Source organism: Megalops cyprinoides, chromosome 15 (genome assembly GCF_013368585.1).
Source record: "Megalops cyprinoides isolate fMegCyp1 chromosome 15, fMegCyp1.pri, whole genome shotgun sequence".
NCBI classification, from domain to species: domain Eukaryota; kingdom Metazoa; phylum Chordata; class Actinopteri; order Elopiformes; family Megalopidae; genus Megalops; species Megalops cyprinoides.
This window is the reverse complement of record NC_050597.1, coordinates 25,229,623-25,254,826: the sequence shown is the minus strand read 5'-3', so window position 1 is coordinate 25,254,826 and position 25,204 is coordinate 25,229,623. Positions and strand designations below refer to the sequence as shown.

The window sequence follows — 25,204 nt, the reverse complement described above, 5'->3', positions numbered from 1 at the left end:
TGAGTATAAATGAAATCACTGACCTCTGCCATTATCAAAACAATTTCCCTTATGGGAAGTCTAACGTAAGGCAGGCTAACTAATCTCCTCTAAAAATGTACACAGCAAAATTTTCGTTCAGTCATAAACACATACAAATTTTTGACACATTCCATGTTTATTATTTATTAAAGGACTGTGGCCTTTTTCAAAAAAAAAAAAATTATCACAGTAGACAGTGTCATATACTCCACTATTGTTTTATATGACAACATACAAAGATTATTCACATTGTTTTTGTTTACAAACACCACCCTCTGACATGGACACTTATGGACATTATGGACATTATCTCCTCACTAAAAGCTTTTCTTCTGTTCCATTGGCTTGTCAAACCCATCTGGACTGTTGCCTTGTAACCATGATTTCATTTGTTAGCATGTAGTTTTCCGCTAATGTATTGGATTTGGATCATTTATAATATTGATACTCAATCCTATTACTTTTCTTTTCACAATTAGTGTGTAAGGTAATATTTATAAGCAAGATGAAAATTAAGTATGGCAAACTTAACTTAGACATTACTGATTTTAAAGCTAGAATTTCACTGGGAAACTCCAGGTAAAGTGTGTTGTTTTCAGGTCCACCAACATTGTTCCTTCCTGGATCATAGCTCAACATGACTGCCTGGCGCGGTAGAACAATTACCAGCAAATGTGCTGTAAGTATTTTCCACTGGTCTTCACAGTGGTACCTATAAAGTCACAAATGGCTGTTAGGAGTACAAGAGCAGCAAGAGAGTGTTTTACAGCTTGAAATACCTTTCTGAGAACTTAAGCTGAGAGACCAACCCTTGTGAACATATCAACCAACTTCCTGTTGTCACAATGACATGAAAGTAGCTATTAATTTTTACACTAAAGCACATGACTGTATGGCATCTGGGAGGCAGGCTTGTACCAAACACAGAGTGGAAAGTGTGTTGAGTATATTATTTACATGATTTAGTCTAAAATAATCCACAATATCTCTTGTCCTCAGGTTGTACAAGAAAAATGCCCCATGTGCAGACAAGTCTATAAGAATTGACAAGTGAAGAAGCAACCAAACATGTTTCCTGCAACTGGTGAGTCCAGCTCCCATTCTTTGCATACAACATACACATGTGGATCTTTACAGAGGCAAATGTGTCTGTCATCAATGTGTGCTGCACTGGTTCTGTTCTGATATCAAACTGTCACTCAAATCAACAAGCACCTGTGAATTTCTTTCCATACTTAAATCCATCCATAAAAAACTTCCGTCAACCATAAACACACTTGTGTTCTTTGAGATTTCTTGGATAAGCGAAACTCTTCCTACATTTAACACAGGTGTGTCTTTTTTCTCCTGTGTGGGTTTGCTGATGAGCTTTGAGATTATTAGCTTGTCTGAAACTCTTTCCACATGTAGTGCAGCTGAATGGTTTCTCTCCCGTGTGTATTAACTGGTGACGCCTCAGATTCTGTGCAACACTGAAACTCTTGCCACATTTATCACAGGTGTATGGTTTCTCTCCTGTGTGAGTTCGCTGGTGTGAATTAAGACTGTTTTCCCAACTGAAAGTCTTCCCACACTCACCGCAACTGTATGGTTTTTCACCTGTGTGAATCTGTTTATGTCTACTAAAATAATATGCAGAACTGAAACTTCGTCCACACACATCACAGCTGTATGGTCTCTCATCTTTGTGCACTGTTAGGTAGTGAGCATTAAGACCATGTTTCCCTGTGAAACCTTTGCCACACTGTGTGCAGCTATATGGTGTAACTCCTGTGTGAACAACTTGATGTGCTTTAAGGACCCTCATCTGACTGAATCTCTTCCCACATGTCTCACAAGTGAATTTTCCTGAATGAATCTGCTGGTGCACTTTTAAATGACTAGCTTGAGTGTAACTTTTCCCACACAGTAAACAATGAAATGCTCTTTCTCCAGTGTGTGTTTGCTGATGTCTATGAAGATTGCTTAAAACATTGAAACACTTGCCACATATATCACAGCAAAATGCTTTCTCCCTTGTGTGAACTACCAAGTGCTTTTTATAGGAACTTCTGAAACCAAACGTCTTTCCACACTCAAAACATTTGTATGGTTTTTCTCCTGTGTGAAGTCTCTGGTGTATTTTAAGGCCACTTCTTTGACCGAAACTCTTCCCACACACATCGCAAGTGTATGGTTTCTCTCCACAGTGCACTGTTAGCTGGTGAACACTGAGACTCCGTTTTGCTGTGAAACACTTTCCACACTGTGTACAACTGAACAGTTTACCTCCTGTGTGAACAAGTTGGTGTGCTTCAAGTTTACTTAGCGTGCTAAACGCCTTCTTACAATTTGTGCAATGGTACAATTTATCTACCCCATGCACTGTTTTTTGGTGTATCTTAAAACTACATTTTACCAAGAAATCCTTTCCACATAATGTGCAACTAAGTGGTTTCTCTTCTGTGTAAAAAATCTGATGTGCTTTAAGATGACTTTGCGTACCAAACATCCTGCCACAGTGTGTGCAGCTGAATCTTTTCTCTCCTTTGTGTACAGCCAGCTGATGCACATTAAGATTACGTTTGGATTTGAAGCCTTTCCCACACTGAGGGCAGTTGAACACTTTCCCTCTGTTTCCAGCATTTTGGTGAGTCTTTCTTTTCTTCACCAAACTGTTAGTCTTACCACTATGGGTAAACCCATTCTCAGCTGTAATGTCCGAGTTTGTTTTTTCCCGTGTGGGCGGTGGGTCCTGCTGCTGTTGGCTTTCTGCAGGTGTGTGCTGTGGATCTCGTTCTTCCTCACTCTGTTGCTGATCACTGAGACGGTCTTCTCCAGCATCTGCCCTGGACCCTACTGCATCTGCCGGGGAAAGTAACAACAAACATGTCCATCACAGACGATGGTCAGCTCTCATTGTCTGCTTGTGAGGGAAATTTTTCTAGCTGTTGGCAATCAGTACTGCAGTATATGAAGCTGTGACCATCTGTCATAGATTTAACACATGCAACATCCAATTAAAAACAAAGATCTGACAATGCACCTCCAACAGTCTGAATTTAAAGTGGACAAAATTCAGTCCATTTTCAAACTCGATTTCTCAAGACTTTTTCACTGCCAAACTTCAGTGAAAACAGAATTGTGTTTTTTTGATTCTTTGAGCTATCAAAGAACTCAATATTGCTGACTGTGTTTTAACATCTGAACTCACTCTTCCCACTGATCTTCATTCCTTCCTGTAGGTTACAGCTTGAGACGTCTTCCTCAGTTCTTGCACCCTTCGTGAAAAGGGATTCAGACATGTCCACCTGCACATCTGTGCGCTGCAACGGAGTCATGAAAAGATTGTTCACAAAAGTAAACATTCCTTCATTTGCCAGCAATGCCCAGGACAGCAGTGTGACAAATTGGCTTCGTTCTGCTGGGGAAAGGGGTGGGTAGGCCAACCAGGACTTCCTGGTCTCAATGCTCTCAGACACTCTACCATTTGTCAGGTACCTGCAAGTTGTATGGATGATGTGATTGGAGCTCCATCTATCCTCCAATGTGTACCCAATACACTGCAATGTGCTGTGCCACTTGTGGTGCAAAAAGCCAGCTATTGGCTGTGCGAGTACAGGGAGGAGTTCCCTCACTGCAGTCATCTTTTGCATGAGTGGAGAGGTTGGTCCGGTGAGATAAGCCCAGTTTACAAATGGCTATTCCAAAATATGATTGCATAAAGTGGAAAAGCATAAAATCTTAGCACTCCCTCCAAGCCCAGCCTGAGCCCTATAGTTGGGTTCAGCCAACAATAACAATAACAAGCTGGCATCTTCCATCCAAGTAGCGGTATATTTATTGGCAGGGTTTTCTCATCTCACTACTCTTAAGCATCCCGCACCCTTTAAAGTAGAAAAGTTTCTCATACAGTTTTTGATATTGGGAGAAATTTTATATTTCAGATGCTTTGTGGGATTGGTTCCACTGGGAATAGAGTGAGTAGGATGGCCAGGGTCCCCTGGTCACACCGGGTGGCATGCTAGTGTATCAGAGGACTAGGCTTATTACACCCTGAGTATCCCAGTGAGAGAGTCTAACGTACAACTGGGAATTCCAAATTGGGTGAGAAATACCCAAAGAAATATCATGATAAACAACTGTCTACCTTGGACTTATTATGACTGCAAAATGAATTAAGATAATTAAAAAATAAATAAATGACTAACAATGAATCATAATAACCTCAGTGTAACAAAATATTATTGGATTATATCTTAATGTACACAGAAATCAAACTCAATGTGCACATATTCAGTTTAAAAAAGGCTTATGACAACTAAAAACTCAAACCTGTGTGAGGTAACAAACAAGGATATTGACCTTTCTGAGAGAAAAAGTACATTACTTTCAATGCCAAAACAAGTTCGACAGCTTGAAATTCACTTCCATTTCACTCGTTGACATCTACTGGAATTCACCACATAATTAGACATCAAAATAGAATTTTTATTACAATTTCACCTGATGGGATTTGCCTCCAGCCCCCATCTGTTAAACAGCTACATGAACTGACCTTGTCATTTCTGAAGGCAGACTGAGGTGGTGTGTCCTCCCCTTCCACATGTGTGACCTCTCCATCACTAATCAGGGTGCTGAGAGGATGTTCCACTAAAACAGAGAGGAAGGACCATAAGTTCAGAAGCACCTAACCTGTAGCGCTTTCAAAAGCAGAATGGAATTAAGTGATAAAAGCGGCAACATCCGCATACCAAAATAACATATCACTTCTTTCTTACCACTTTCAGCTTTCATGAATTCTGCCTGAACCCCCACAGTGCGCCTGGTCCCGGCTGCTGAGCTCTCCAGAGTTATTGCCCCTCCGTGTCCTCGCATCTTTAGCTCATTTTCCATTAGCAGTAGTTTCTTCTTCAACTCCTCATTCTCACTGTGACTGCGGGACATTTCCAAACGCAGCACGGCACAACCGTGATCCACAAGTTTACCAATTTTGTCCAGCGCCTCTTTAACCAAAATCTCCATGACAGAGGTTAACTGTGCCTGAAAAGTAATGATGAGGGCTCTGAGAACATTTAATAATTGAATCGCTATTAGCAACTGATCATGTGGCTTAAAACACTGACTGCGGTCTACTACGCTTAAGCAAAGACTGCATGCATTCACCTGGCATTAGCTGCAGTGGAAGTATTACAACAAAAAAACACAGGAGGTGCATCAGGCAGAAGCTATCAAGACAGTGTACCTGTAACACGACAGAGCAGATCTCTATAAGACCTCATAAGAGTTTTTGCTAAGATAAAAACATTAGCTTGAATTCAGACACTTGGATCATTAGAAAAATGCGATTCGGCTCTTTTTATCCATTTGTATGCCCTTTTCGCTCCCTATGCTGAACACCTCACTTCCGAATAACCTCCGAGATTAGACACCACTGGCACAGTGGCACACCAGCTCACCGCCATAGCACATCATAGAGTCTTGCAGTTCCACCCTGTGTGACGAAGCAGTAGATGGTGAGCACGGTTGTCTCGAAGATGCTCACCGTTCACCGTTCAACTCACCGTCCTTAACTCGCTCTCCTCCGGCGTCTTCTTCGGTGTCTCGCTGTCACTCTGACTTTTCCACGGCATGTCCAAGCACAGCTGACCAGCACGGGAGGAGCGCTCCTCAGAAAGTTTCATAAATTCTACCACGGCTGCTTTAGTCAGTACGTCCATAATGGAAGCTAACTCGGTAAGAAACGTAACATCATTCAACATGTCGCGACGACTTTCAAAACCACCAACCGCAATCACTCCAATAAAGCCCAAACTGTGTCAGTATGACATTTCCTTGTGCATCTGCGGAGTGAAACGTAAATTGATGCACACGATTTTACTACTTCCGTTCCACACAGGAAATATTCACTTCAAAACAGAAAGTGCCGCTGAAGTTGAACTGCCACTGAATCAAGGCAGCTACCTACTTACATCTACATCACACTGCACATACATCATGTATCATTTTAACAACAACCTTAAAACAGGCTAGTTATGTATCCAACCATTGCTTATGGTCACTGCTGGATACCGTCATAATGAAAACTAATTCGTTCTCTGAGGCTAATAACAAACGCAAACACTCATTTAATTCCACTGAAAACGACCCCATCTGTGGCTCGCTACTCTAAACGTCCCCAACCCCATAATCCACATACTTGGAAATGGAGTTTCGTGGAATGGATGTTTTACTTACCATGCTTCATTATGGCAATCCTCCATGCTAACTTTGCAGTACTAACCGCCTACTGTCACCGTTTTAGAACAAAAAACTGTTGTCTGACAGATCATCAGTGTGTTTAAAAGTAGGCTAGTGCCAAATATAGATTTCACAACCATTCACCGAAGTCGTTTACATTTTCAACAGTGACTTTGAATACCTCTAAATTCATGTCCTCGTTTTTGATTCACGTTACTTAACTCCTATCACTTTAATCATAACGAACATGCGTTTTCCCCTGAGATACTGTGCACCAGAGTATTCTTTCAACACGTCAGTGGTCACAGTTATTCGAGATCTAAAACTGTAAATAGGCCTAACGATTCCATTTGAAGAATTGTAGAGTCTAAGAACTCCACTATATTCTGCTACATTTTTGTACTTTTTAGGGGGCCAAGCACCACGTTCATTCTGTTAATCTTTCCCTGTTGTCTAATCAGCAACAGCACAATGTGCTGTCGTATCTGTTTCAAATTGCCCGAGGTACACATGAAAATGAAAATACGCATGAAAATACATCGTGATATGATCAATTTAATAATATTGTGCATTAAATGCTATGTTACATCATATTACTTGTGCTGAATCAATAATAAATTGATGGTGGTACTGTGGCACAACTGTGCTCAGAGAAGGAAAAGGGGGTAAGTGTCTTGTGCGCTTCTAGGTTATGTTTTGAGTAATAATATTTTAATACATTTAATACTGTTCATTTTATATTATGTCATTATGTTTCTCTGAGTGAAGTGTCTCTAATCTCAGGATTTCCCCCACTGGTAATCTGTTTTTTTCCAATTCACAACAAAAACAATTACTGGCATACTATTTCCCAGTGACTGGTATTCTAAAATTGCCTTAAGATTGAAATTCCAAATGATGCAAACTAATACTGTAATTGTGATTAATGATTAATGTATTGTTCCTTGTATCTGTTATCAGAATTCAATAGTCAAGAAGTGGGCCTCTTTCTTTGTAATGATGATTATGTCAAATAAACAAAGACATGACAAAGAATTAATTTATATAGGAATATGATACTGTATTTATGACGACACTCCATTCATCATTTAATATATTGCCATCACTGTTGTGATTGTTGTTAATTGCCAGTTGTAATGCTAAAACATTATTTTAATTTTCCATAATATGTCTAACTTAAATATCACCACTCAACCTTTTTGATGTCATACCATCAATACACATCATCATGTTAATACATGTTAAATATTCCCTCCATTATCAATATAATTTCCTAAATTGTGTTTACATTACAGGATTGTGGTTGCTGGACAAGACCAATAAAAATGCGGAAAACGAGGCCTATCCACTCTAATATATGAATTTCTCTGTGAGTCATGTTATTACTTTCCAATCCACCCTTATCCTTTCAGTTTTAGATTGCTATATTTATTACCAGGTTTTGTTATCATCACCATGATCATCATCATTTTTTGAGATTATAAAGCGATTGAAGAAAGAGGTTCTGAATGCATTAAAGGTAACAGAATTAATGAATTCATATCAGTATAGAATTTGAACTTGGCGCTATTCAAATTAAAAGCCTCATAATGCCAAAACAAGATTAGATTACATGCAACAGTCCATTAAGGCCCACTGGAGACAAAAGGAGGGTAGGGCGAGCAATTATGTGATTTGCTAACCATTAAGTGGGAATTATACATGATTATGGCAGGGGTTTAAAGATTAACTTCAACATTAAAAACATGACTAGATATTAATGTGAATCTTAAAAACAGGAAATCAACAAAACAATGGTCATAGTGTTTAGTATATTTAATAGCTGCTCAAGCCCCAGGAATAAGCCTTGAATAAACAAAGCAATGTGCTTAATAGTTTTGAGCGGACGGTAAATATTACATATTTTTTGGTAAACAAAAGGGATGTCATATGTACCCACAAAAATTTGTTTCAAAGAATCCAGCTATCAGGTATTTGTAAATTTCAACTTTTACATTTAAAATACAAAATACTATTTACTGCATATTGATAAACATCTGATAATAGCAAATTACACAATCACTTTTTTGACAGTAGCGAAATCCTGTTACTCTAGCTTCATCAGTTTGTATTTTCCTACAGCAGCATTTTATGATGATACAATTTATAATAATATGCATTTAAAACATTCATTAAAAATGCCACCATGACACAAAATCCAGATTCACAACAACGTTGAAACTGGCGCGAAGACGAGAACAAGAAAGAGGTATGGATATTTTTTAAGTCTGAAAAGACAACAAAGATTGTTGTTTGTTGTACTGCCTTTCTTTTTATGGCTTGTTGTTTTCTTCCAGTGGGATTGTGAGGAGGAGCTGAAAAGGATTTATTTATATTATCCATGGAGTGTACTGTCTCACTACCCTGTATATTAACATCTGAAGACTGTGATTTGGTCTTCTTGTTCTCCCTGTCCAATCACTCCCAAACTCTTCCACAGTGCATGTCACAATTTGGACTACTTGAAATGCCATACTGCATGTGTAAGTATATTTAAATCTAGGAACATGTACACTGTATGGATATTTGACTTAATCCCATATTTACCTAGCCCTCATTGCCTCTATGGAACAACAAAATGGAGCAGTTTGTGACACTCCGGTTTACCATGAATGTACTGTGTTGTAAAAGTTGCTCCTCTATAAATTCTGTTGCATTCAAAAATAAATGGTGGTAGCAGCGCAGTGTTATGGGAAAGACAATGTGCATGGGTGGGGTGGCGGGGGTGAGTTTGCGGGGGCTTGAGCCCCTGCCCTGGTCACAAGTGCCCTTTCCTACCAGACAGACCATAGCTAAGCCATTCCCGTTTAACAGTTTGATTAAATTTGAGCCCCTGCCCTTCAGAAAGTCTGTGTATGGCCCTGATGTGGCAATAAACTTTGGTTTTTACAGTGAAATTATTTATTGCACCTGGACAATGATTCAGCTGCAGATCAATTACATGATCTAACACAAAGCTGGATATGGCTCTCCTAGGTAATACATAACAAACAAAACAAAAGCGCAAACATACAAAAAAATCACACTTTTGTTGAAAAAACGTATGTTTTGCACCTTCATTTATTCAATATGATATGCATCACACTGTTTTTCACATTCAAGAGACCTCTTTTTTTTTAGATTTTTCAGTAGCATTAGAATGGAACAGATATATAGAGTGACTTTTAATTGCAGATACTGGTTTTTCATCAGTGCCAACAATGTTGACAATCAATAGTTACGTACAAAGTAATATAGTTAACAAGTGAGAAAAATATAAATACCTGCATCATTTCATTAAAAGATAATATTCTTCCACAAACAACAAGAGGATTGTGGCCTGTCATTTGTAAACAAAAATATAAATAAATCTCCAGCAGCTTCTGCCATAATCCTCCTATGGTCCAGTACTTTTGAATGTGACATCATAATACGCAAAGCTTGTTGCTATTCCATTCTGATGACAAAGAAATGCCTTTCATGTGCATTAATGACTTCAGTACTAATCCATTATCTCCTCCCATGAAATGCCATTTTGATCAATTTCATTGCTTTGTTACGCTAGTGTTCACCCAGTTAATTTATGGATGAAAGATGGTATTGCAGTGGTCTCTTGCCTGCTAGTAATAAATGTTTTCAATGCAATACATCCAATATGGAATATTTTCTGCTATACAGTGATTACAACTTGTGTTGATTGTTCCTTGTATGACCCTTTTTTTTTAGAAAATCCACCTGTAAAGCGGAGATTCCACTGGGACTATTCAGATGAAGTGTTTTGTTCTAAGATACAACAGAAATATGTGCTTGCCTCTTGTACTCTGACACTAAATAATGTAAAGCTTTAAACTTGGTCAAATCATGAGCAACAAAGATTAATATTGAATATGGAGCAGATATCCACATTAATACATTTATGACACTGGCCAATGCAGTTTGCACATAAAATAGTCCATAATATATGGTGCAATAAATGTTAAAGCAGTGTGCCCAATATGTAGCAATAGCAGGTCTTGGAAAATAATTATTTTTGTGAAAGATTTATCACATTTCTGAATCAGATAGAGAAATGGACCTTTCTGGAAAAAGAGAAATGGTTTTGACCACTTAGTATTGAAAAGAACTTTCAAGAATTTATCATACTACCAAGATCAAACAGCCAGTAACCATGACAACGACAGATTTAAAACATTGCTACTGATGCATATTCCACCTTTTGCGCAAAAATCAAAAATACATATTTGGAATGATTACACGAAGATGGAACATTTATGATTAGTACAACACATGCTATTGAACTGTCTTTCTGAAAGTTTTAGTTATTTTTAAGATATTTTTAGGAATTTTAAAGTAATCTGGGCCAGCAGATCTTGTCCCTTTGTATGTGCAGCAAAGTTTCAACCATAAACACACTTGTGTTCTTTGAGATTTCTTGGATAAGCGAAACTCTTGCCACATTTATCACAGGTGTGGTTTTTTTCTCCTGTATGGGTTTGCTGATGAGCTTTGAGATTATTAGCTTGTCTGAAACACTTTCCACACGTAGTGCAGCTGAATGGTTTCTCTCCCGTGTGTATTAACTGGTGTCGTCTAAGATTCTGCGCAACACTGAAACTCATACCACATTTATCACAGGTGTAGGGTTTCTCTCCTGTGTGAGTTCGCAGGTGCAAATAAAGAGCAGTGTCCCGCGTGAAAGTCCTCCCACAGTCACTACAACTGTATGGTTTCTCTCCTGTGTGGATTTGTTTATGTCTGTTGAAATAACTTGCAGAACTGTAACTTTGTCCACATGTATCACACTTGTACGGCTTCTCTCCTGAATGAGTATGCTGGTGTGATTTCAGTCCACTCTTCTGATAGAAACTCTTCCCACATGTTTCACAAGTGAATCTTTTTTCCCCTGTGTGAATTCGCTGGTGCACTTTAAGATGACTAGCTTGAGTAAAATTCTTCCCGCATACTAAACAATTAAATGCTTTTTCTCCAGTGTGTGTTTGCTGGTGTCTATGAAGATTGGAGGAAATACTGAAACTCTTCCCACATATATCACAACAAAATGCTTTCTCTTGTGTATGAACTACCTGATGTATTTTCCATGAACCTTTGAAGCGGAAACTTTTCCCACATTCAAGACACTCATATGGTTTCTCTCCTGTGTGAAGTCTTTGATGTGCCTTCAATCCACTTTTGGTACCGCAACTCTTTCCACACTTGTCGCAGCTATATGGTCTTTCTCTTTTGTGTACCGTTAGTTGGTGAACATTAAGACTACGTTTTGCAGTGAAACCCTTTCCACACTCTGAGCAAATATATGGCTTATCTCCTGTGTGAACAACTTGGTGTGCTTTAAGGTCACTCGATGTGCTAAACAGTTTCTCACAGTGTGAACAACGGAACAGCTTCTCTCCCCTATGTACTGTTTGCCGGTGTAGTTTAAGACCACATTTCACTGTGAAATCCTTCCCACACAACATGCAAATAAATGGTTTCCCTCCTGTATAAAAAACTTGGTGTACTTTAAGATGACTTTGTGCACCAAACTTCTTGCCACAATGTGTGCAACTGAATCGTCTCTCTCTCTTGTGTACTGTTACCTGGTGGACGTCAAAATTATGCTTGCTTCTGAAGCTTTTCCCACACTGAGAGCAACTAAATGGTTTCTTTTCTGTATGGACTAGCTGGTGAGCTTTAAAATTACGTTCCCTAATAAACGCCTTCCCACAATGAGTGCATTTGAATGGTTTTTCTCCATTGACTGTTTTCCAGTGGACCTTGGCGTTCTTCTCCATTTTGAGTCTTGTACCTCTCAGGGTATGTTCATTTTCAGCTTTGATGTCTGAGTTTGCTTCTGCTGGAGTGGGCTGTGGATTCTGCTCCTCTCCTGCAGGTGTGAGATGCAGGCCTCGTTCCTCCTCGCAGTGTTGCAGCTCATTAGAAAGCCTATCTCCAGCATCAGCACTGGACTCTACTGCATCTACTGGGAAAACAATAATAAAAAACGAATATTGAACAATAAAACAAATTAAGTTCCCTACAACAAAGACATATGACTACCTCTTGTAACTACACAAACTAATACTGAGACGTATGCTTTTCAATCCAGTCATTTCTTTATCTGGAAACGTGAAAAATACCCGTTACATACAGGTGAGAGAAGGTGCTGAAATAAGTAAAGCAAGACCTTTGGTGTGTTCTATGAGAGCAAATTTCACTAAAATTCGATATGTATGTTTTTTACAGTTTTTGATCTGTCAAATGATCTATCAAATAAAAACAGTTTTTCTGTGTATTGGAAAGACACAGAAAGTTAAAAACCTAAACACAAAAAATGACTTGTTGAAAGAGATACACAGTCTTCGTTAAGTCTTGTAAAGAAGACAAAGCAAGTTAAACACAGGAGGATTTGGAAGCAAGGACATGCAAATGGCCAAGGTGACTGTCTCTGGCCAAAAACTACAATTACCAGTGCTTTTTAATGTAAAACTGCAAGCAAGAAGTAGAAGTTTCTTTATATATCTATTGTATGAATTCACTGACATTAGAAAATGTATGCCACTGAATGATATGTCAGATCTGATGATAAATTCTCACAAACCCAGTCCTTAATTTGTGAGATTCAAATTTCTAATATTCAACTATTTTCATCTCTTTGAAACAAAGTAGCATGATAAAACAGAAACAAAAGAAGACAACATACCTTCATACAGTGCCAAAATGGCCAAAGCTCATTAACGCATGATACCCCAGCATTATTTGTCATCTTTTACTCGTCTCTGTACTAATATGTAATTCCCTCCATATTTATTCATACTCCTGACTAAGAAAGTACAAAACATGCTATAAAACAAAACATGTACATATTCAATATATTTTCAACAGTGTTCGAAATTTTACACATTAATATCAATACCTCTACACAGATCAAAATCATATTGATCACAATTATATTTTATTCCATAAAACATGAAGGTGACACTTATTCAGACTCCTGTAGGTGGCATTTAGTAAACCCCCTCTGACATGGACTACACTGTCAAGGTGATTCCTTCAGGCTCTGTCACATCTGGAGACAGATTTTTGTCCACTGCTCTTGGAAGAATTGCTCTGGGTTTTGCAGATACTTCGGCTTTCATTTGTGAACTGCGTTCCTGAGCTTGAACCTCAAGTGTTTGATTGGACTAAAGTGTGGAGATTGACCTTCCTGGCAGACATTTTTGGCCAAAATTTCCTGGTATGTGTTGGAGTTCATAACTCCTGCTATCTTAACAAGGGCTTCAGGACCCACATTCATAAGCCAACAATGAATCCCCATCATGGGCATGGTTTCTTTCAAAACATAATATTCATTTTTTATCCTGAACACAAGCCTGATGTGTGTCCATACTGAGCAATTTTCATTTCATCTGATCAACAGTCATGCTTCCAGTTGTCACTCAGATGCAATTGGCAAAGTCAAGTTGCTTCATTTGTGCCTTTTCTTCAAGTTGAGCTTCCCCCTTTCAGCCTGACCATGATCCCACCCATGATGAGAAAAGTTTTAAACCAGAAGAACATACCTCATACATACATTTTTTCTTTAATTGCATATTTTTGTTCCTGTTTAGTCAGGGGTATGAGTAAGTGTGGAAGACACTTTACCATTTATTGTTAAGGTATGTATTTACAGCAATACCTGAGCAGTAATATTAACCGCAATGATTGAAACATCTGCACTTACGCTCTGCACTGATCTTCATTCCTTCCTGTGGGTCACGGCTCAGGATATCTTCAGTTCTCACCTCCTCTGTAAGGGATTCAAGCATCTCCTCCTCCATATCGGCGCACTGTAATGAAGTAAAGATGAGAACACCAGAATGTTATAAAGGCAAAGATAGTCTACTGGGATGTGATGTAATACACGTGACTAATAAACTCCAGTATTGGAATTAACCTCAACAACGATTACAGAAATGCCAGAGTATTTTAAGTGTTCATTAGAAGTGACAATGAAAACTCAAAAACTCACCACATCATTTTATATGTCAATAGGAAATTGCCTTAATTTCAATTAAAGCAGGAAATGCCCCAGTCCTTGGGTGACCAGTTACATCAACTGACCTTGTCACTCGTGACAGCAGATTGCAGTACTATGTCCTCCTCTTCCACAGCTGTGAGCTCAGCATCACTGCACAGGCCGGCAGTAGTGGGATGTCCCTCCTCTGAAAGTGACAATACAAACTTTACATTGATTTACCATTTTTCATCAACTGGAAGCATACTCATTATTTAACATATTTATTATTTAATGTAAATATAGTAGCTACGATGGTAATTTCGCACTCTTGTACATAAAAAAAAACAGCCATAGACTTTTGCTTCAAACATTTTCCCTAGAAGCGTGGGATGTGGGACAGGTCATGCTGTTATAACTGAATTATTTGGAGGGACCCACAGCATTTTTGGAAGTAGGAAATTTTGTTATATTATTGTCATTTAGCAAACATTCTTATTCAGAGCAATTTACAACTTAATACGTCTATACAGCTGGATATTTACTGGCAATTGCAGGTTAAGTACCTTGCCCAAGGATACAACAGCAGTGTCCCAGCGGGGAACTGAACCTGAAACCTTTCAGTTACAAGTGGTGCCCCTAACCACTATGCCACACTGCTGCCTGAAAAAGGCTCTGCAATGCTTAGGTCCCAAATACTGTGCTGTTGCTACCTACCGCTTGCTGTTCTGGTGAATTCGGCGCCAACCTGAACTCCCACAGAGCGGCAGGGCTTATTTGCCGAGCTCTCCAGCACTCTTCCGTCTCCGTGTCCCTGCGCCATTTTCAGCTCACTCTCCATCAGCAGTACTTTCCTCTTCAGCACCTCATTCTCATTCTGAGCCAGCTCCAAATGCGATGAGGCAGAGCCCTGGTCCACAAGTCTGCTAATTTTCTCCAGCGCCTCTTTAGTCAGTGTCTCCATAATAGAGACTACCTGTTTCTGAAAAAGTCACAATGGAACGACTTGACTGAATGAAGAATTTTCAGACCATCTCATTTGGAATCTGATTAAGAAAGTAATTTATTTTTCTGATGCCACTGGCTCTCCTGAAAAGTAAAATAGCTCAAACATGTTCCATAGGTTGCTGGAGAACCAAAGCGATCAGAGGTGAGCATATATTTAGGATGAGCACAGAAATTTATGAGCATCTAACATTATTTAAACATGGCCAAAGTTTTCTGTCCTTTCAAGGAGAATCCAGCAGCATACCAGCATCTCATTTTTATTTCTCTGTGCAGTAATCTTTAATATTTGCAGTGGTTCTAGGCTGCCATTGGTCTTATTTTACACACAAAAAGTATATAAACAAAAAAAAAAAACAAAGATGTTTTTCTTTTAATGTTTACGAACGAACATATTTGAGATGCAATCTTTGCTCGTTAAAAAATAGCTTGAGGTAAAAAAATAAAATAAAATAAAATAAAAATAAGCAAATAAATAAATAAATCAGCTGGCACACGCAGGCTTGGATCCTATCTTTGGAACCTGAAGGTAAAATATTAGCAAACTAAGTCAGAATAGACTGGCAACGTTATTATTTATGCAGGAACATATTATGAAATGTTGTTTTAGCAGCATAACTGCACAGCTATGGATGCCCACACTGAGGAAAACTGACGGACAGTCCTTGTTTTATAACAAAGCACAGATCATCCCCATTTGGATGGCATGTAACAGATACTGCGGAAGAGGCGCTGATAATGTCTTTCTATTCAAAATGCACGCAAAACTTGATATTATGGTACGGGGCGGGGCACGTGAAAATTCCCCTAGACTGCTGATTTTGATCTTTGAAGCTCATTGTAACGAGCATCTCTCTTCGCCTCAAATACTGACGTAACTTGCTACGTGTACACCACATAGGTTCTTAACATTTCAAGTGACGCATTTTTCCTGTCAGAGTTGGATCTCGTGGTACTATCTCTGACACAGTGTACGTTGTTATCACATTGGTCAAAACCAATCCCCGACTCTTGCAGTTCCACCCAGTTAAGCAAAAGTAATCATCATCTCTACAGTGCGCGCATTTATCGTCAATGTGCATAGCGCATATATACACAAAACTCACCGTCCTACACTCGTTCTCCGCAAGTTTCCTCTTTTGTGCTTCGTTCTCATTTGAACTCCAAGACATTTCAAAACATAACGTAGCTGGGCTGGAAGAACAGTCATCAAAAAGTTTTTTAATTTCTTCCACAGCCGTTTTAGTAAATAATTCCATAATAGAAGCTAACTTAGTCTGAAATGTGACACATTTCGACATTCTAACGAGTACTTAGCACCACTTTCAACAGCAAGCGAAACAAAAGGAGCTGTTTGTGTGATGGTCCCTCAAACATTTACAGGGAGCAAAAAAATTGATACACTCTAACACAGTAGTTCCGGCCTGCCCCGGAAATGCTCTGTACAGCATGAAAGTACAAAAGTCTGTTTTCTGTAGTTTCAAGTAACTATTGTTAAGTGCCTGTATTCCGCGGTCATTGTACTTTGTACAATATATCAAAGTAAGGACAATGTTAGTAAAAGTAAATATACGCTCAGAAAATACTTTTTTGACGATACAGGTGGGTTAAATGGCCCCTCAGCTGTAAGTAGCCTATCGGGTTGGACTTTTTTTCAGAGAACTAGAGTATTAAGCAAATCCTTTTTCATGAATAAATGAGTATTATGGAAGTGTGTGACAATGATTTTTTTAGCTGCTATATCAAAATATTTCAATCTCTTATTTTTACAGTTTACACACACAATCACTTTATAATGTAGAAATACATAGTTACATCTGTTTCTTCTAGAATGCTAAAAAGATTGTCCATATCCTACAATATAACTCATTAGCTTGCTTGTGTAAGACGCTTGCAAAAGAAAGCCCACTGTCAATAAATTTACTGATCAATTTTTAATATCACAGACTTATTGCTACAAACCTGAAAATACCTGTGCCATTTTCCCCCGAATCACCAGAAACATATTGTCTACATCACGAAGTTTGCACTTAATTATTGTTCAAGCCACATTTTCTTTCTGTATATTATGTATTGAAGCTTTTTCAGTGGCACAATTAAATGTTTATCCATGTGTTGAGCAGTTAAAAAGTCTGTCAGCATTTTCTGTAATTAGTTTTAATTACAGTTATACTCTATCTTAGTCAATATGCATTTCTAAAAAAAGAGGGGCATTATATGTAGAGGAAAAGAGTTTGCTGTGGTCTTTTCAATTTTTCAAACAGTTCTGTCCGATGGCAACATGATCTCCTTTTGTCTTTACACACCTCATCCAGCCATCAACAATGGGGGAGTGATTCCTTTTCCAGCGTCACTCAGTGATAACTGCCCTGGCTGGGCTGGTCAATATGTTTTTCTACAAAAGGCAAATACTCTTCTCTTAACAGCTGCTCAAGGTATGCATGCTTATCTATGACATCAGTCAGCATCTTTATAAAAATGTAACCAGCTAATCCATAATTACATTATGATAAGCAGATGTGTTGATTACATGTGGCTCTGCTAATCCATCAAGACTTACATGGCTTACAATTGTTACATGCTATACATTTACACATATGGATGTTAACTGAGGCAATTTAGGTGAAGTGCTTTGGCAAAGGGTACAGCAGCAGTGGGAATTGAACCAGCAGTTTAAGTTTAAGTTTACAAGCACTAGTCCTTGCCACTACTCAACATTGCTGCCTAGAGTGATAGGTATGTAATTTTGCATACTTTAGAGTACAATATTATGATACATGCTTAATAAAGCATTAATGACTGCACTATACCTATTAAAATATATATTATACTAATGCATACCTACTGTTGATGTTTAGTTTTGTTGCCCAGGGATTCGCTTTTGGAGCTGTGGACGGTGTTCATGTCATTGGTCTGGGCCAAAATTGTGGACTGGGGCAGTTTCAGACATTTACACACGGACTGCACCTGATATTGGACGAGGAGTTGTTCTGGCAGGTGGTAAATGCAGCATTAAGGGGCACGCCAGGTATACTAGCTTGACAAAGGTTGCAATATATCCCTTGGTTTAAAGCATACCCTGGACAAACCCGCTTCCAGGGCATATTTCTGACACCTTTAGCTTTGGAGAGTAAGCTGGAGTGCTGGACACATACACTTTTCTTTATTTTATTCCTGTCAGTTCAAAATGTGCACCAGCCACCAGCCAATTCCATGTGCAGAGGGAATGTCACTGGAGTGATGTCAGAGATGACCATTTTTAAATGCTTTTTCCTAGAAACCAACAGGATTAAAAAAAAGTTCATCTCATTTAATACACACAATAAACTGGTTAAATAGTTAAATGTTACACATTTATGACAATCATTATAAGGTCATATATTGCTGAAATTAGCAGGATACAATGACAATGTAGTGTAAATACCACTACTGTTACTACTGAAATTACTACCATTACTACTGCAGTTGTTACCACTACTACTAATATCATAATAATAATACAAAGAATTCCATCTATTATTATTATTTTTTATTGTTGGTGTTGTGGTTATTATTATTACATGGTGTTATATTATAACATGGGTCTTAAAGAACTTTTCAACAAAAACAGCAATGAGTAATAGCTTATAAAAACAACTTGGCTTAGTATGATTAAGTCATATTGAAAAAAATACCAACAATTATGATCACATTTTAAATTACGTTTCTGTAAATGACCAGCTGAGAGAGGTTCTAAGTTGGGTGCACACAGGTGGAGTGTGGTATGTGACTTAATATCACTCTGTCATTCTTACCATCATACTAAAAGCATTTCCATTTAATTGAGATGTCTGTGATGAACTAAAGTCCTTTCAAACCAGTACTGTAAAAGAGAATTAAGTCTAAATTGTAAGTGACCACAAAAACTATGAGTTGTAAAACTGAATAGATTTTCAAATCAGTAAATAAAACCAGGGTCTAAATGTTCATTTCTACCTAAATTCCTAAAAAAAATTAACTGTTTGAGAAAACCAGTAATAGTTCATATTGCGGGTTCATATTCCGTGTGTGTGTGTGTGTGTGTGTGTGTATTTGGACAAAAAAATGTTTGGACAAAAATGCATGACATATGTTATTTATTTTCCAACATGTAGCTTTGTTCTTATTGCTGTTATTACCTTATTTTCCTGTACAGATGACCTTGTAATAACATTCAACATCCACACAGCTAAAGTGCTTGAGAATTTTGCATCTTGAGAACCAATGTATGTTCTTTCCTACTTTTTTACAGAACAAAATCAACACAAAACAGGTGGGAAATATGGCTTTTAGCTCCTCAAATATCCTTTGTAGTGCATAGAAATACTCAGGGACATTCAAAGTAATGTCATTTGTCTTACTGGTTTTCCTGAATATACAAAGCCTCAGCAGCTGTCAGTCATGTTTTAAAGCTACTGCCTTTCAGCAATAGAAATTGGTTCAACAGAAGCTCAGTACTTGATGTTTGTAACAATCTATGTGGACAAAGCCAGCTTAATGAAAGCGTACAATGCTTAGAAGTGCATTTTCCCCACTAAATAAAGAATACATGAAAATTACCAATAAAACATTTAATTAATCTCTCATGTTAAAAATGATTAAAACGAAATTATAAAAACGAATTTCCACATACGGTTATAACATTACTGAAAACAGGAAGACAAGCACACTCCTAAGAAAGTAATGTGACCGTTGCACAGATCTCATTTAAATTACATGTCCTTTTCTCAGTGCATAGTCCATGAAATTGTCCGAGGTCACTGTATTTTATACTCGTTTAGCTGTCGTTGTCAGAATCGCTGTTCGTGTCCCTGGGAGGCGGCGGGGGTTTCAAAGTGCTTTTGCTCTCCTGCTTCGAAGTGCTGGATAGGTCTATTGCCATGTCCTCCGAGTCATCCGTTGGGTTGCTTCGGTTTGTCCATGCGATGTCGCTGTCTTTCACCTTTGTTTCCTCTGAATAGGAATCGGAGTGCGTGGACTCCGGCGTGCCCGGGGGCTTCTTGGCCATTTCCATAGACTTTTTGTGCATACCTATGTAAACAGAGAGAGTGCACAGAAAGTTATTGAATTGCACCAAAAACGTTTTAACCAAGACAATATAAACCAAGCAATGAAACGACGCAGCAGCATCAGAACGATGTAGCCAAATGATGCCTTGCTGTAGCTTCAATCCAAAGTAGCCTATAGGAAATCTACATTTTACGTGTTTCAAAAAATACTTATTGCGTTGGTGTCGAATGATGTATGTTTAAATTCACAAACACTTCACGTGGAAATTGTGCGGTTTTTAATTTAATTTTACCAACGCACATACAGGCGACCAGAACTGGAGAGGTATCCAAAATTGTGACACAGACACAAAACATCTCAGCTATGTATTCAAATGAATCAAATACATAATTGAGTAATATAATATAAGTAAACGAAACAACCTGCTGGCTCACCTAGAAGCCAGGGAGCGCAGGAACCCATCATCCCGCTCTTTGCGGAGTTGATAATGGACTCGGGGAGCGGGATGGAGTGGCGGACCATGGCGCCGTACAGCCCGTACTCAGCCATGACGCTGCTGCGACCCCAGCATTTCTCCCGCTTCCTCCATTTGGCTCGACGGTTTTGGAACCACACCTGGTGAAATACATAGTTCATGAATTAGCATGACTGAAATGTAGTTTATTGCTTATTTAATGTTTCATTGTGTCTTAGTGTGAGAACTATGGCATGTTTGTCAGTCATAAGTAGGCCTACAACAGCGACGCGATATAACACGGCGATGTCCCATTACCTGTATTCTGTCCTCAGGTAACTCCGTCTTCATGGCTAACATTTCTCTGGCATAAACATCTGGGTAGTGCGCCTCATGAAAGGCCTTCTCGAGTTCTTCTAGCTGATGAGACGTGAAGACTGTTCTGTGGGGAAGAGAGCGGAGAAACCAAACAACGTTTAGGCTTATGTTATGAAATTTAAAATATAATAAACAATTATTTTTAAACTATTTAAATTGTGTTCTCAGCTTCGTTTATACTGATGTGATGGCTTACTCATCAATGATCTGCACTCAGTGTTCATTTAAAGGTGAGACTAAAGGTTCGGACGTTTTAAAATAAAAAAATAAAATCAATTATTGTTTTACATTTAAGACAACCTACCTATGCCTCCTCTTTTTCCTCTTCTGTGAGTTTCCTGAATTCTTGGTATCATTTCGATCTCCAGAAAGACAGTCGTCATCTGAAAGAAAGTATGACTTAGAATTTCTTTGCACAGTGAACATGTACACCAAACGTCGAATTATTCTATTTTTAAAGATAAACCAAACCATATGTGCAAAATGTACATGTTACGCACACCATCAGTCAACGACAGAAATAAAGGCCACCATCAGCAATAGGCTATTTCATGATAAAGTTTTTAAAACTATATTGAAACTCATTTTAAAACAGCTACGTTTGATCAGTCAGTTGTTGCTTTTGGCTCATAATGGTCATTTTGATAAACGTTTCCCATTATTTCCCTTTATATAGACTAATTATTACAGCCGGGAAAAAGTAAAACAAAAGTATAGCAAAACATAAAAGCGATCTAAGTTTGCAAGTTATTTAAGTGGCATAAATCGGCATGATACTGTATCTTGAGAAGACCATGCACTTCAGCACCATCGAACATGGGCTGCGTTCAGCTGGACAGTTCCCAAGTGTTCCGGGAAGAGAAACGAAAGAATAAAAATGAGCGAGGTATGTACCGGAATAGTTGTCCCTTTGTTGATCCAGATTCTGCATAAAATGACTTTCCGTCCTGGACTGAAGAAGAGGTATGTGGCTCGGAAGAAAACAAGGAGTCCCTGGAGGTTGCTGAGCCGCTAAACTACAGAGGAAACCTAAGCCAAGAGGCAGGGACCCTCCGGCAAAAGAGAAACCCCCAATCCCTGCGCTCTGGCCGTCCCCGTTGCCTCCTACTCCGGGTCCTGCTTGATGGGGCTGAAGTTCCGTTTCAAGACCCAGAAGGTCAGTGATTGCGAAACCTTTAGATCTAAAGCCAGATCCATTGAGCCGCGCTTTGTCGATTCCAAAAGTCGGGGCTAGAATCTTGACTTTGGGCTTCTCTTCCGCTGAATCCTCTCTTCCTGTCATGGTGGTCATCTGCCGTTTAACTTTCTCTTTCCTCCTACAGCACAGAAAGTTGGAACGGGAGAGGGCAGAAGGGGGACAATTTATCCTTGCGCCGTATGACAGGGATAACCCCAGTGTCCAATCAGATCCAGTGCGAGATCTGTCAAAGCTACAAGAGGCGTTTCCCTTTTTTCAATCCCAAAGGATTAATTGCCACCAATTTCCTTTAAATCCGATAAGGATTTTTTCTCTCTCTCCCCGAATTGGTCCTAAATCTTTCTCTAGATGACAGATTTCACTTATCCACCAGTTTGATGTATTTTTATTTCCATACATTTCATATTGGCATAGCTTATCAGAAGTTTTCACAGGAAAATTACTATTGTTATTTATGTATGGACACAATACAATCGAACCAAATGTCATGTTTTTTCGGTTAAGTGGTAAAGCTCTTGCGATAGTGCGTTCACCAACAATATTACTAAACCATTCTCCTGAAACAACCTTTTATGGGAATTCATACATCTGACAAGCACAGTGACTGATGCAAAAGTTCAAACCCGTTTCAAAGTCAACCAATTATGATGAAACACCCAACCATTAAAGTAAAGTCTGTCCGCCTATTTACCGAGCTATATAATTCAAAATAGGCTTAGGTTTTGAAAAGAGATTAGAATTTAAAATAATTTTGAATCATTGGTTTATTTGGGAGCACTGTTGGGGGATTTAACTAAAAGCCCTTTAAATTCATTTTGACCAATGACATTAAATAAGAGCACGCAGCCTCGACAGGCAAGAAACTGTTGAATGGCACGTGTAATGCCATCTCTTCTGTGGGAAGGATTGGAGCTAACGAAAATAATTTATTTCAGTGATGCATAAAAATCCGATTCTAATTACGCTTTCATATTACAGACATGCTCGTCTACTATATGCAAACAAACAGAAAATTGACAGGTACATAAAAATGAATAAATAGCCTTTGTCAACTATGCCGCGCGTGTCAACATTTGACTGGAGGATTACATTCTTTAAAATATTTGTGTCCTCCTAATAACAATTTAAGAAATTTACGCCTTCTCAGTTATTTACTCAAATGATTTACTAACATCTTACACCAACTGCTTCAGAGATCTTTGTTTGATTCAGTCTCTTTCTGTTCAACGTCTAGATTAAGCACTGCCCCTGATAAAGATAATTACAAGGGGGGCAAGCATTAATTTTACGTTATTAAAGAAAGACCCCAATCTCCCTGACAAGCTGTTCCCGGGATTAACACAATAATAACTTTCATTTAGGATAATTGTAATTTGAATTGCTGGGGTATTTGTGCTTAGCTGTTAAAGGTTGGAGTTTATAGGTCACACAAGGAAGTTCAGTTTACCGGGGCTTTTTATTATTACTCTAATAAACTGACTATCTTTGTGTCTGAGAATATTACGTAAAGATTTGAAGTTTCCAAAGGCCTATCTCTCATACAGATACCTGTTTTTACATAGGCTACGGATACCACAAACGCGCTACAGTGACACGACAATTTATTATTCATACTGTATATTCTACTACACACATTATCAGCACTATTTTCTGCACACAGCTCATTATTCATATGAATAACAAGTTATCTGTTGTATTTACTGTGTTGGTTTCTTTGCGTCTGAGTTCTGTGAATTTAGAAAGCATCCAGTTTGATAATGGAAACTATGATTTATATTGTATGGACTGCATACACAGTTATCAGAATAAAAATCTGTAGAGATTCTTTTGCATGACAAATTTCATTGGTATTATTTTGCTAGCCTCGAGACCTATAAGTAACTCATTATTAGTCATTTGTAATTACATGCATGTATCCCGAAGTATGGACTGTCATATTCCTGCGTACTTAGGCTGATGTCTAGGAGTCTAGCATTGCGATTTACCGCAGTGTTGAGTGTTTCAATTTGACTATAGCATGTTGCATGTAGACTATAGGTTTGCGCGTAAATTTAGCTTTTAACGTGGTTTTTCTGTATGTTGTTTGCTATTTATTAAATTATACGGTCCTATGTTCCTGAGCATATTCACATAGGCCACATCAAACAAACAGCTAAGTGAAGGATTTTGATCCAAGTTTGAAAGAAAAGGTGTCTGCTCCAAAACTCCACTCTAACTTCCCTGGCACAGGATGAGTTAACTAAGCACGTTAAAAGCGCACAAAAAGAAACACGCATGACACATGGCCTATTTGATGCCCTACATGTTGCTGGCAAGATTATGCGCTGATTACTGGCCAGCATTTGCTATCCCAAGATATTATCGTGTTAGTCAATTTCCTTGCCATCCGTCCCCTCATTAAGTTTCATATTCGCTCGGCGCGCTGACACGTGGCCTTGTAAGTAGACTTTCACCTAGTAAACTAACGTGTAGAAAATCTCCAGATGTAATTAGAGTTCGTAATCCGACCTTCCACCAAATTTCCTGTCTGAACAGATATTCGGATAAACCCCTAATTGTTTTGACGTGTCCACGGAATCAGCTTTATTTCAGCAGTTTAAGTTAATGCTGATGGATCTCGGGATGATGAGGCTTCTAACGTGGAAAAGTAATTCGGAAAGTTATGGCCAAGTACACGTAATCCGATCGGTGATGGGGGAATATTACGTACATTTCAGGTACACTGAGAGGAAAAAAACGTATTCAAATAGGTTTACTTGATTCAAATTGGTTTATGCGTTTATGTTATGATGTGTAAGACTTTCTTATTTTTTAAGGCGAATAGAAGAATCTTCTCACAGAAGATAATTAAACACACCATTAAATTCGATTACTCTTTCCTTAATCTATG

The 25,204-nt window shown here is 38.5% G+C and overlaps 4 protein-coding genes across 4 annotated transcripts; all 4 read right to left on the bottom strand.

Moving 5' to 3' along the window:
- Window positions 1-867: 867 nt before the first annotated feature.
- On the bottom strand, window positions 868-2,516 carry LOC118789725 (oocyte zinc finger protein XlCOF6-like). The gene has a single exon (XM_036546291.1). It carries the CDS (start codon window positions 2,510-2,512, stop codon window positions 1,283-1,285), a length of 1,230 nt encoding a protein of 409 aa, XP_036402184.1. The 5' UTR covers window positions 2,513-2,516; the 3' UTR covers window positions 868-1,282.
- A 63-nt stretch (window positions 2,517-2,579) lies between these two features.
- LOC118790371 lies at window positions 2,580-5,857 on the bottom strand. Its single transcript, XM_036547279.1, has 6 exons — window positions 5,565-5,857; window positions 4,782-5,043; window positions 4,559-4,653; window positions 3,215-3,326; window positions 2,689-2,865; window positions 2,580-2,608 (listed from the first exon to the last, which is right to left on the bottom strand). Exons 1-6 carry the CDS (start codon window positions 5,760-5,762, stop codon window positions 2,580-2,582), a joined length of 873 nt encoding a protein of 290 aa, XP_036403172.1. The 5' UTR covers window positions 5,763-5,857.
- Window positions 5,858-10,655: 4,798 nt separating this feature from the next.
- Window positions 10,656-12,122, bottom strand: LOC118790370 (zinc finger protein 227-like). Its single transcript, XM_036547278.1, has one exon. The coding sequence runs from the start codon at window positions 12,048-12,050 to the stop codon at window positions 10,656-10,658; it is 1,395 nt and encodes a 464-aa protein (XP_036403171.1). The 5' UTR covers window positions 12,051-12,122.
- A 7,929-nt stretch (window positions 12,123-20,051) lies between these two features.
- Window positions 20,052-22,398, bottom strand: vsx1 (visual system homeobox 1 homolog, chx10-like). Its single transcript, XM_036547427.1, has 5 exons — window positions 22,011-22,398; window positions 21,421-21,499; window positions 21,057-21,180; window positions 20,719-20,899; window positions 20,052-20,305 (listed from the first exon to the last, which is right to left on the bottom strand). The coding sequence occupies exons 1-5, from the start codon at window positions 22,396-22,398 to the stop codon at window positions 20,052-20,054; spliced, it is 1,026 nt and encodes a 341-aa protein (XP_036403320.1).
- Between the last annotated feature and the right edge of the window lie 2,806 nt (window positions 22,399-25,204).